The sequence below is a fragment of the Gobio gobio genome (genome assembly GCF_949357685.1).
Source record: "Gobio gobio genome assembly, chromosome: 3".
NCBI lineage: Eukaryota > Metazoa > Chordata > Actinopteri > Cypriniformes > Gobionidae > Gobio > Gobio gobio.
In genome coordinates, this window is record NC_137099.1 from 41,507,263 (window position 1) to 41,520,894 (window position 13,632).

At 41.9% G+C, this 13,632-nt stretch overlaps 1 protein-coding gene across 2 annotated transcripts in view; it reads right to left on the reverse strand.

The window, feature by feature from the left end:
- The window catches only part of vegfc (vascular endothelial growth factor c), a 62,059-nt gene that overhangs the window by 22,707 nt on the left and 25,720 nt on the right, over positions 1-13,632 (reverse strand). For both annotated transcript variants that reach the window (XM_079811472.1, XM_079811473.1), the window contains exon 4: positions 9,335-9,474. In XM_079811472.1, coding sequence (XP_079667598.1) covers positions 9,335-9,474 — 140 coding nt within the window. The remainder of the gene's footprint in view (positions 1-9,334; positions 9,475-13,632) is intronic.

Genomic DNA, 13,632 nt, shown 5'->3' on the forward strand with positions numbered 1-13,632 from the left:
GAAGGCTGCTGCGGTGCCTTGGCGGGGGCGGAGGCAGCAGCGGGCCGCCGGGGCAGGATGTGCTTTATCGCCTCCGTCTGCTTCTGGGCGGCCGAGAACTGTTGGTCGAAGCTCTCAACCGCGTCGCCGAATAACCCAGCTGACGAAATGGGGGAGTCCAGGAACCGATATTTATCGGTCTCCCTCATATCAGCCAGGTTAAGCCAGAGATGCCGCTCCTGGACCACAAGTGTGGACATCGCCTGACCGATGGCACGGGCGGTGACTTTCGTCGCCCGGAGGGCGAGGTCCGTCACCGTCCGGAGCTCCCGGAGGAGCTCTGGGTCAGGCCTACCCTCGTGCATGTCAAGGAGTGCTTGGGCCTGGTGGACCTGAAGCAATGCCATGCCATGCAAGGCGGACGCAGCCTGTCCGCAAGCCTTGTAAGCCTTCCCAGTCAGACCGGAAGAGAACTTACAGGCCCGGGAGGGGAGACGTGGGTCACCGCGCCAGTTAGAGGCGGTCGCCGGACACAGTTGCATCGCGACGGCGCGCTCCACTGGCGGGATCCCCGCGTAACCCTTGGCTGGCCCGCCGTCGAGGGTAGTGAGGGGGGAGGAGTCACTCAGACGGTTTTTGGCAGAAAAAGGTGCCGTCCACGACCTCGTGAGCTCCTCATGCACCTCCGGGAAGAAAGGTGTCGGGGAGGGACGCTGAGAACCAGCGCGACCCACCCCGAGGAACCAATCGTCCAACCTAGAGGGTTCGGGACACGGTGGAGGGTTCCACTCGAGCCCAACCCTTTCGGCGGCCCGGGCAAGCATAGCAGCCATCTCAGGGTCCGGGGCAGCTGTTGCCACTCTCCCAGAGGGAGGCAGTACAACTGACCCTTCATCCCCCGAGGACTGAAACTCCCCCTCCGATGCAGCGATCGACATCTGTTCGTCTGCTGGAGCTCCAAAAGTCACCACTGGTTTCCCGTGGGAGGGTCCAGCGGGTTCTCTTGGAGGCTCTACCGGCTGCGGAGCTGAGGGATTAGGGGCCTGCGGAGGATCTCTCGGCGGGTTTGCCCTAAACGTAATCCTTAGATCACCCTGGCCATCCAAAGAAGCAGGTCCACCCGGGTTAGGGGTAGACCTAGTTTGTGGGATGGGTAAGGGGACTCCCCCAGCCCGGAGGTAGAAGAGTCTCGATCTTAGCTCCGAGATAGTCATGTTCCCGCAGTGGGAACATGAACTATCCACAAACGCCGCCTCAGCCGTGAGACAGCGATTGTGACCGTCAGCAGGGGAAAGGGAACGACCGCATCCAGAAACGCACGGGTGGTAAGACATCTTGAAAAAGACGGCACGTCACCCGTGAAGCTCTTTTTGTGAGGAAACGCTCTGTGCTGAAGCACTCAGGGGGAAACGCAACAGCGCACGGGATTGTGTGCAGCCCGTGCCTGTACTCAGCAGGAAAACACGCACAACCAGACCAACAGATTTGCTGTTGCTGTAATAACAGCAGTTTTTCTCTGCTTGCAGAGGCAGCCGATGAGTCAGCGTGGATCCCGCTGAAGTGTGCCGTCTCTCCAACACGCGTCTCCTGGAATCTCCGGTTCTTTTTTCTCTTGCTGATAGCAGCGATATACTCATTTAAATGAATGAGAGTCGTCTTCATCTGCCGTTTGGCTCCGAAGTGAATGACAGTGTGCATTCGCTCTCGCTTCCTGTTTATACCCGCGGCACGGGGCGGGGCGCGAGATGCAAATCTCGCACGCCAATTGTTCATTGGCCGGTTCTAGATAGCTCGAAGCTGATAGGGGCTCCCAGAAGTGATCCCAATTCGTCGGTACGTCCTCACTTGAGGTTGAGTATGTGATGACAGAATTTTCCATTTTAGGTGAACTATCTCTTTAACGCTGATTTATGAAAGCAGTTTGGTGTTGGTGAATTTCAACCAAAATGCTTGAAATTCTGGAGACATCTGTAAACACCATGAAGTTAGTTTGTTATCATGAGGTTACTGTAGCTCAACTGGTATAACAGTCCTAGCAATGCATTTTGCCTTGAATGCACTATACAGCACCAAATAGAATACACAATGCAAATGACTAACCACTATTAAAAGACAACAAGTAAAAGTTGTTGACTAGTTCATATTTCATTACTGACATAATGCCTTTCTCGTTCCATCTGACAGGGAGTGTTTTATTAAACAAAGTCATCAAATGTTTCAACGGCGGCACTGCACTGTATGTGTGCTTCCCTCCTGTTTGCAAACAGATCTCTAAGCAATGGCGTAACGTACTGGCTTCCAATGCCACACATGTGGGATCGATACGTCTCCTCCACACAGAAAGAGCAGGCGCTGTTTTTGCACACAAAGCGTACATTATTAACGAGTCTTTTTCACTCTTTTTCTCTCCTTTCCTCTGAGTATGCGTGCCAGTGAGTCACTGTGTAGCACGTCGACTTCTGTCACGAACAGGCAAATAGGCTAATCCTTCGTTCTGTGAGGGGATAAAATGATAAACATTTACACAAAGTATGCAAGGGAACAACACAGGATTGAAAACAGGGGCTGTGCTTCATTCTAAGAAATGTTGAAGGATAGAAAACAGACTCAGGGTTCCCATTCTATTCAAGACAGTATTTTGCAAGCCATTTACAGGATGTTTTATGCGATCAACACCTGTAATGTTTATGCAAAAACACACTGGAGGTCGAGCTACATTGTGGTTACTGGCATGCAAAAACATGACACCACAGCTCAGCCATGCCAGTAACCACAATGACACACAATCTACAGTGTCATTGCAAAAGGAAAAAAGTGATAGTTTAGTAGTGTGTAATTGGAACTCGCATTTCATGGTCTAAAACTGGGTTTCCCAAAATCTAGGAAGCTCTCTTAGCTCAAAATATGCCACTGGCATATTGTGCACATTTACTCAAGGATTTAAAGGAAATCCTATTAAAATAGCAGTTAGATATGCATATAATGCTTAAATGATCAGTTCATATACAATCAGTTATGAATAATGTAAATACACCGATCAGGCATAACATTAATGCCACTGACAGGTGAACTGATTAACACTTATTGGGCCCTATCTTGCACCCAGCGCAATAGACTTTGTACACATGTGCGCAAAGCGCGCTGTTCCCTCCACAGAAGCACGTCGCTAAACTAGTGAATGAACTTGCGCTACCTGGGCGGTTCAGCGCAAAAAAGGAGGCGTGTTCCGGCGCAAACAATCCCTGGTGCTATTTTGCTGTTCCATTAAACAATTGCGCCACTGACCAGAAAAAACTTAGTCTAAAGTCAGTGGCGCGTTGCGCGTTGTTCATTAGGCTATTTTAAGGGCGCATGCTTGACCATAATGTATCGCGTGCACAACGCGCATACACTTTGCTCATGTAATCTACACAGATGCAACAGTTATTTTTGCAAATCATAAATTGTTACACTAAAAAATATTAACACATGAGATGACGGAAATCATTGTGGTGTGCCACGAAGATGTGAAAAAATAGGCATAAATCTAGCTTACAAATTATTCAGGCTAATTGTAGTCTAATAATTAAGGAGACCTGTTTGCCCAATAGTGGCAACTTCTGGCAAGACATATATGTATATAAGGACATCTAACAAATTGGTTTGTCCGTCAAGAACCAGGAAAAAAAATCGGTGAGGGTGGACGCAGCGATATCCTCTGCTGGCGTCAGGTCCTGAGTAGAGGCAGATCCACCTCCCGTTACACGGCGTGCCTGATTGATGCTGGCAAGCTTGGACTTTCCCCGTCTTCTGATGTCATTGTAGTGCTTGCGGCACTGGTGCGACGTCCTGTGGATGCCAGCTGATGAAACAATTGTGGCTATTTCCTCCCACGCCTGTTTAACCGACGCTATTTTGGGTGGGTTTCTCCCATCCCCATACAACACAACTTCTCTGTCTTTCACTGCTCTTACAAGCACATCAGTCTCCTCGGCTGTGAACCGCTCCTGGCGTGAGCCTGGTAAATACGCCATAATAATAGCAATATATATTTGGCAGCAAGTGAACACTGTGTCCTCAAAGCTGATGTGTTAGAAGCAGGAAAAATAGGCAAGCGTAAAGATTTGAGCGAGTTTGACAAGGGCCAAATAGTGATAGCTATACGACTGGGTCAGAGCATCTCCAAAACTGCAGCTCTTGTGGGGTGTTCCCGGTCTGCAGTGGTCAGTATCTATCAAAAGTGCTCCAAGGAAGGAACAGTGGTGAACCAGCGACATGGTCATGGGCGGCCAAGGCTCATTGATGCACATGGGGACCAAAGGCTGGCCCGTGTGGTCCGATCAAAGTGTGATGCTTTGGGCAATGTTCTGCTGGGAAACCTTGGGTCCTGCCATCCATGTGGATGTTACTTTGACACGTACCACCTACTTAAGCATTGTTGCAGACCATGTACATCCTTTCATGGAAACGGTATTCCCTGGTGGCTGTGGCCTCTTTCAGCAGGATAATGTTATGTCATAATGTTATGCCTGATCAGTGTACGTGTTTGATGAAATTCTGAACTGAATGTATATGTGAAGTATTGCATAATATAAACATGCTAAATATGTTAAGCCACATTACAGAAAACTTCAGCTCAGCTGAACATTCGGGCTTATGCAGCAAGAAATTTGAAGATAGTTTCACAGTTGATTTGTCTTTATAAGTTCACGGTTCTTGCTGTGTGGCTCTATTCTCATTAGAATGACTCCTCTATCCTTCACTGTGACGGCAAGGGAAGAGGCGAAGGTATTCGAAAATTGGGTTTATGCTTAATGTTTAGGCTTATAACTCTTTATCTCTGGCGGTTAAAACTCAAGGCCACCAGTGTTGCTCTGTGTATCAAATTAAGCATTTCAATATGCTTAAAATGATGCATTGTGATCCACAGTAGGCAATATTTTGGATTGAGTTTAAGAAAGCAATAAATACTCTCTCAGCCCTGCTGAACTATTGCAAGCCTTTTAAAATGTACATGCAGTATGAGTCAGGGGGTCATTGCAACCTATGTCGTAACCCTAAAATTGTTAATTCTGAATATCTAGTTCTTCATCCATATTGTAATTAATATGCATTGTATAATGCATAAAATGCAAGTTCTATTAACAGTTTTCTTATTTTTTAGCTAATGCTTTGACCCAAAGCATCTTACAATATATTAAAAGAGATTTATTGAGTCAAAAATATCTGGAATCAAACAATACTACCAGCATTGACAGGCAGGGGTGGTAAAAGTACTCAAAAGTTATACTCGAGTAAAAGTATATATACCTAAATAAAAAATGACTCCAATAAAAGTAGAAAGTCCTTCATTTAAACATCACTTGAGTAAAAGTACAAAAGTATCCAAATTAAAACGTACTCAAGTACCGAAAGTAAAAAGTAAATATTAAAATTAACTGTAAATATCAATAATTAAGCAGATCAATTGTTTTGGGAGTGATATGCAATGCTTTAATTGAACAAATGATAAGATTAGATACTGCAATTAAGAATTTGTTAGATTTGCAATCATAAGAGACAATGAAGCAACTTAACACAGTATAGGGGGTTGAACTTAAAATAGACATGCTCCATAACATTAGCTGCATCAAACAGAAGATGTGGAAGATACTATTAACTCATTTAAAATGAATTAAAAAGCCATAACCACAATGACATATTACTTAACAATTAGTTAATAGTCATGTGCCTCAACAAGTGAAGTCATGACATAATGAAACCTTTGCAAATTGTTATCTAATGATTAATTAAAGCAGACAACTGGAAGTTGAAATACATGGCTTTGACCCATTGTGATAGTTAACAGATTAATTTACATTTATTAGTTAATATAATATGTTATTAGGGAATTAATACAAAGTCATATTTAATTAATGTATTACTTAACCTATATTAATCATATATAATGTTCATTAGTTGCTGATGCATTAATCATTAATAAATTATTTAGTTCTTCATGAGTCATACATTAACTCTTGATTATCTGTGTATTAGTTAAGCATGAATTAATGCAAATTAGTGCACACGTATTGTAAAGTGTTACCGATGCTTTCATAGTGTGCCGCGAAAGAAAAAAGTTTGGGAAACACTGAGCTAACGTTAGTGTGGCAAACCTAGTCAGCTTTTCCAAGTATAGCCCTGACTGGATCATCCATGACCGGTTGACAGCATGCAGGGAGAACCATCTTACTAGCTTGATTCTCTCCTGCACCCACGTTTTTTGTTGGTTTGGAAAGCAAGTGTAATAAATACTTGGAGCGGGCATGGGGAAATGTATTGGAGTAAAAAGTAAACTTTGTCTTTAATATTGTAGTGGAGTAAGAGTGAAAGTAGATGCAAATAAAACATACTCAAGTAAAGTACAGATCCCCGAAAAAAATACTTAAGTAAAGTAACAAAGTATTTTTACTTCATTACTTACCACCTCTGTTGACAGGTACCACCGGCCTCAAATTAATAAAAAATAAAAAATTAAACATTTTCTTACAAATAACATATGTAGGATTTCTGCTATTAGGCAAAAAAAATTGTTTTGTAGCTCACTTTTCAGTGCTGATTAGTTAATCAAGTCTGTACACTGCACGGTAAGTTCATTAGGATTCTCTACTGGGATTTTCCTGATAAAATTCCTACAACAACAGATGAACAGGAAGTTCTCTGTCAGCCTTAACAATGGGTGGCCACACCACACCGCCAATATGAAAATCAGTTTGATGAGCTACTGTACGTCATTGCGTGTGCAGTTACATCCAAAATACACACATTAGTGTAGCCACATATCTGCTGATGAGATGCTGCGCAGGGCCAAAGCACATTTGGTATACAATATAAAGTCAATATCTTGAAAATCTTGGAGTGATGATACTTCATCTCTTATATAAGTTACCCTATCATACTATTTTTGTAAATAAAATGTTTTAATTCAAAAACCCGATAGATAAGAGTTAATAAATAAAAAGCGTTCAATGGGATTATAAATGTATTATTTTACTCTATTTGTATGTGCTGATGTGTTTGTTTTGATATCAATTATATTATTAGCTCATAAAACAAGAAATGCAAAAAAAGTGCTGCGTGGGGTGTAGAATCCGTATCCCAGTGCTCTTTGGGTGCAGCGATAATCCAACTCATAAAAGATATCAAGCCAAGGCACTCGGGTTTATGAAAAATATAAAAAGCCTTTATTTATTATGGCTTAGGCATTCAAAACAAGCAGAAAAAAAACACAAATTGGTGCTTGCAGCTAATAAACCTTCATTGGGGTGTCATAGATTATTAGCTCATAAAGGCTCAGTCACATTAGTGCAACTTTGGCCCAGAGTCTATGTCAATAGTGTAAAGATATATGACGCACAGCTCATTCAGAAGCTACTTTAAAATCAAGCAGCTTTCTTTTGATCAACACTGGGAAACCACATAATCAGCTTGAACCTGTTTTTTCCTCCCTTGTACAAAATTCCCTATTGCGTGGATTTCTACTGAAATAAAAATGTAAAAAATTGGTGAACAATGGTAAAGTGACCACACCTTTAGCAGCATTCTGCAAAAGCAACTTTATTTTAAGGTGTCCTTGTTTCAGTGTAATTATATGCATTTAATTACTGAGTAATATTAATTCATTACATGTACTTTATGCATCATTTATAGTTATTATTACTATAGTAACTATGTGTAACAAGGATACTTTAAAATAAAGTGTTACCCAATTTTGTTTAGTCTCTTATGTGGTGTGCAGCATTGCTACCTAGAGAGTTCCAAATGGATCACTTATGAGGTTCCATGATGTGTAGGAGCTGCCTATTTAGGTGCTGGAACATAGCTAAAATGTGCCCAGCCTTCAAAGGAAAACTCTGCAGTTTTATAATGATATTCAAAATGTCACTCTTAAGGCCTGTTCACACCGGGACGATTTTTGCGTGCATTTATCGTTGTTGTTTAACGCCTCGTGCCTAAACAAAGGGTACCAATGTTAGTGTGCACACCGATGTGTAAAACGGCAGGCATAAAAGCACCTTTCAAAAAAAAAATGTTTTGTTTTGACGCGGTGCGTTAAAAACTGGCCGACCAATGAGATCGGCGCTTTTGTTCACATGCCTGGAGTTGCTGAAGTTACAGTAAAACACGACTTGGTGGCGCTCAAGCACAAGACGGTCTTGCCGAGCACACATTGATACGACGGAGAGGAAGTAAGTAGACAAAGAAGATGAGCTGCTAATGCTGCTTGTCATTTAGCAAAAAGTGTGTGAATGGTTTTGGCAAGCACAATCATAGAAATCCATAATAAAGGCTAGATGTCTTACGGCGGAGTCTCTAACGTCATCACCGGTGGCCATCTTGTCACAGGCAGGGCTCTGGGGTACCTGATGTAAGGCGAGTGATCTGCATGAACACAAATACTCTTATCTCACTGAAATCTTGACGGATTTACAAATGGTTTGGTTTCTTACAAACGTTATTAACGTGGCTATAATTATGGATGCTTGAACAAATTATGAATAATTTTTTCATAAGTATGCAGTGTCAACTACATCTCTGACGTTTATAACAAACCAAACTTTGAAAATTTAGCAAGTTATGGTTATTTAAAAAGTGCAAGCACCCATGAAAACAATGTTACGAGTGAGCGAGCTGCCTGTGACAAGATGGCCGCCAGGTGCGGACGTCGACCTCCATTGGCCAGCAGCGCGGACGAGACATCTAGCCTTTATTATGGATATCTATGAGCACAATACTGTCTCTCTTCTTCTTCTGTGTGACAACCGAGTGTCTGAAGCATAAAGGGGCGCAGCACCAACTTGTGTACCAGGAGCGCCATCTACTGAATTTGCACGTTCACTCTGCGCATCGCCAGTGAAAATCGATTGGGTGTGAACACACGCGCCAAAAAATGTCTCGAAAAACGCTGGCGATAAGCACACGCAATAACCTTCCCAGTGTGCACAGGCCTTTAAATCCATTATAATCAGTGATACTGTCAGCACATGGATGCGACAATAAACGGATTCCCTGTTCTAGTTCTAACTTAACTCCATTACCTTGCGCTACTTCTGACAAAAGTACAAATGGATTTGGAACTATGGTTTGTCACATTCAGTGTAGACAGCCTCAAGATGTTGCGGCATGATGCAACGTGACAACAGTCGAGCCCTGTGTAGACACAGTGTCAGTCTAACACTGACATTCTATTCTAACCTCTCAAACATTCAAAAGAAAAGAGAAATAAGAGAATACTGTAATCTTAAATATTTAACATGTTAAAACCCTTGCCAAGAAACATTTGGGTTGACACACTTCAAAAATAGTGCTTAGGGAGATTTGAAGTGTGAGCACTTACTCTGGTAGGGCCCTTCGTATGATCGAGTGCCGCTGTCGGTACACATCCAGTTTTGACAAACAGCTGCAGGAAGTGTGGTTGGCGAAGCTTATGGTGACTGGCTTGGTCCCTTGCTTGATAGGAACTGTGATTTCAAACAACTGCAGAATGAAAATAGAAGAAAGGTCACATTTTCAATAAAATCAGACTAACTGACATAAGAGGTGAGACCGCATGAAAGGTTACTTATACTTTAAGGAGTTTGCTAGATGTCAAAATTAATTGTGGGCAGTCAATTATATCTAAATCAAGATTAATGAATGGATTTATGTCTAAAGGAGTTGTGCAACTGTGATTGCACAGCCTTTCTGTGAAATCAGTGTACAGACACAACCACAACTACAGTCTGATCAAACAAACTGGTAAGGGGAAATGGGAAATGAGGAACTCGTGCAAAATAATTTGCAAGGCAGGCAAATACTGTTAGACCAATAAATCAAAACTTCCTCCAGCTATGGGGAAACATTCCAAGGAATTTATGTTAAATGTGCAATTATAAGGGGTTGTAACGGGAATGGGCTGCTAAAATGGCCAAGTACATTTAGTCTTATTTTTATGTCATAAATGACAATGAGTATCATTGTTGATTTTTTTATGAGAATGATTTTTTCAACTGTCCATTAGATTGAGAACATTAGGAAAGAAGGTGTGCTTTCAAAAAACAAATTCCCTAAAAGCATAATTGGATCGGACTAATCTACATGATTCAATGAAATCCTTAATGGGACAGTTCACCCAGAAATTAAAATTCTGTCCTAATTTACTCACCCTTATGTTGCTCCAAATGCATATGACTTTCTTTCCACTGTGGAACATAAAAGGAGAATTTCTGAAGAATGGGCTTTGAAGCACCATGTGACGTGTGCTATATTCCAAGTGTTCTGATGGTATAAAATAGCATCAGTGAATTTCAAAACCAATCGAAGTTAGCACTGATAAACTTTCCCTTCAGTGAGCTGTGAGTGGTAACTCACCACCTTTAGGATACTTTTATGATGATTTTGAAGCGTTAAAGCTTCTGTGGACGTAATTGTAATTGCATGGAAAAGAACACGGAAAGAAAGTCATTCAGGCCTACAGGAACGGCATGAGGCTGAGTCATAGATGACATAAATTAAATTTTTTAGTCTGTATTGCCTTATCTACTCATGAAATCTCATTTCTACTCTTCCAGTGCAATCTCTTTGACATGAATAGTGGCTGCTAAAGAAACCTTCATGAACCAAGGCAGCAAATTCTTTCAGCAGGATAAGCAAACAAACAAGCTTCCAAACATTCTGGAATGTTAAACCTCCCAATACAGCTTCTGTTGGATTAACAAATCACTCTCAAAGCACACATAAATGAATTATGTCTGATGAGGAAGAGAATTATGGTATATTCCAGTCTCATCCCGATCCCGACATGGTTGGCTCACTTCACTTGGCAGAGATTATTTTCTGCCTCTCCTTGGACTCATCTTCTTTTATGCGTCTTAGGTACACAGAAGCACCATATAGCCACTTTCTAATTGCATAGCTAAAGTACATCTAAAGATAACTGCTTTAGCATTCAAAATATGTGAAAATGTACTGTTTCAGACTGGCATATATCCAGAATGGATCCAATGGATTGATGAATCTTAAAAGGGCCATTAACACCTAATTATAATCAAGAACAATGAAAAGACGACCAACCCAGCTCTCATTAGCACAGAAGATTGAACTAGTTAAATGGAATAGGGTCAAAAGCTTGTGAATACCATCTGTCTTTGATGTTTACAGAACTCCATTATTTAGTTGTTAACTGCTTTTACCAGGACAAGTGATCCCAAAAGCTTCACTTGATCACTCTGTAAATCTGTCATCCCACGAGTCTTGATGATAAAATTACTTTACTGCAGTATTAACATTCTACTAGGCCTGAGTATTATGTATGTGCAGGTGAGACAAGGGTCAGACGAAACCAGAAGTCCATTTAATGTTTTTTTTTTTTAGCTAACAGGTTTCCTTGTAAACTTGATATTTCACTCTTTAAGACTTGTTGTCATTACATTATATTGTGCTCAATATCTAATCAATACAAATATCATTAATTCAAAATGCAACCATGTTCGTCTGATGCATATTTTACTCTTGACCCATTAATTTCGTCAATGAAACCAAATCTTACTAAAAATGTTTGAAACATCTTCACATTGCATCTGCTATTCAGGCTTTGTGCCCAGAATGGGAGTGTTACGTCTCTGGTGCAGTAGCGTGGACATGGAGACCTTGACCTGCTCAGATGCTCAACTGGTGGGAGGGCGTCATGGTTTAAATCACAAGAGGAGAACCCATTGCCTGCTAAGGTCAGCCCACCCAAAATAAGTGGGCAATTAAAGGAGGCCTTCTTGCAAATAATTCACAGCCATGACCTCCCAACCAAACCCCTCCCTCATCCAAAACTCTCTAAATCAAAGCTTAACAGATCAGTTCTCTCTGCACTGGGGAGTTGGCTTTAAAACAAAAGCAGACACTTTTATTTAAAGCAGTAAATAATATTTTGAGGATTTTAAGATTGGACTTAAATATAAGGGGCCCTATCTTGCACCCAGCGCAATTGACTTTGTACACCGACGAATGTGTCATTCCTATTTTGCACCCGCGCAAAGCGCGCTTTTCCCTCCACAGAATCACGTCGCTAAACTAGTGAATGAACTTGCGCTGCCTGGGCGGTTCAGCGCAAAAAAGGAGGCGTGTTCCGGCGCAAACAATCCCTGGTGCTATTTTGCTGTTCCATTAAACAATTGCGCCACTGACCAGAAAAAACCTAGTCTAAAGTCAGTGGCGCGTTGCGCGTTGTTCATTATGCTATTTTAAGGGCGCATGCTTGACCATAATGTATAGCGTGCACAACGCGCATACACTTTGCTCATGTAACCTACACAGATGCAACAGTTATTTTTGCAAATCATAAATTGTTACACTAAAAAAATATTAACACATGAGATGACGGAAATCATTGTGGTGTGCCACGAAGATGTGAAAAAATAGGCATAAATCTAGCTTACAAATGATTCAGGCTAATTGTAATAATTAAGGATAAGACCTGTTTGCCCAATAGTGGCAAGACATATATGTATATAAGGACATCTGACAAATTGGTTTGTCCGTCAAGAACCAGGAAAAAAAATCGACTGAAAAACTGAAAAAACTGAAAGACTGAAAAAAAAAAGACTGTGAAATCACCTTTACCATAATGTACAACATTACAACTTCACTTCTCTGTCTTTCACTGCTCTTACTAGAACATCAGTCTCCTCGGCTGTGAACCGCTCCTGGCGTGCGCCTGGTAAATACGCCATAATAATAGCAATCCATAATGGAACTTGCGCACCTGCTTTTAAAGGGAATGTTGGATGACGCTCTGATTGGTTTATTCACGTTACGCCCAAACCACACCTATGAATAATGAAGCTACTTCAGACCAACCCATTTTAGATTTGCGCCGGGCGCAAGAGCCATTTATCCCGCAAGGAAAATAGCAACAGCGCCGAGACCCGCCCACAAAGTTACTTGCGCTTCGCGCGTTGACACTTGCGTTTCAGATCATTAAAATAGGGCCCAAGGTGTTAGTTAGGAACAGGGGTTAAAGTGGGCCGGAATGGTCCGGAACTGCGTTCCGGCACATCAGATAAATGAATAAATAAATAGATCCAGCAGTCAAAGCGCGAGAGCAAAGGGGTCATCTCACACACAGCGCTGACAAACTCGTTCGGCGCTTTAGCCGATCTATTGAAGTGATTACGAGCGCCAGGCAGTCGCTTTATCCATTTGAATACAAGCACAACATCATGTGTACAGTAAAGCCTCTGTGGCAAAACTATTTGAACCAGACTGAATAGCTCCAACGAATGAAGTGAACTGAAGGTAAACTATAGTCTGCCTACACGACTGTAATCATGGCCGTCGCCAGCTATGAGGTCACTGAGGATCTCGACCTCTGTATTTTCCAGAGGTGTATATAATAAATGTTGTGAAATAATTTACTAATAGAGTATTACACTACTTTAGTGCTGCAAGGACATCTCATCTGAGCTGTGGCCTGTCACCACTCGTCAATGTCAAAATATTTGAAATGACCAATCAAATTAAAGTAGGCGGGCTGCTGAGCACGAATCGCTTCAGTAAACGGAGCGAGATGTAAGTAGTTAAACTAAACCCCATGCCCCCCGAACCCCCCTAAATGGCTCACATTTTGGACCTCACTGGTTTTAAAACTCTTTAAGGCAGTTGCAT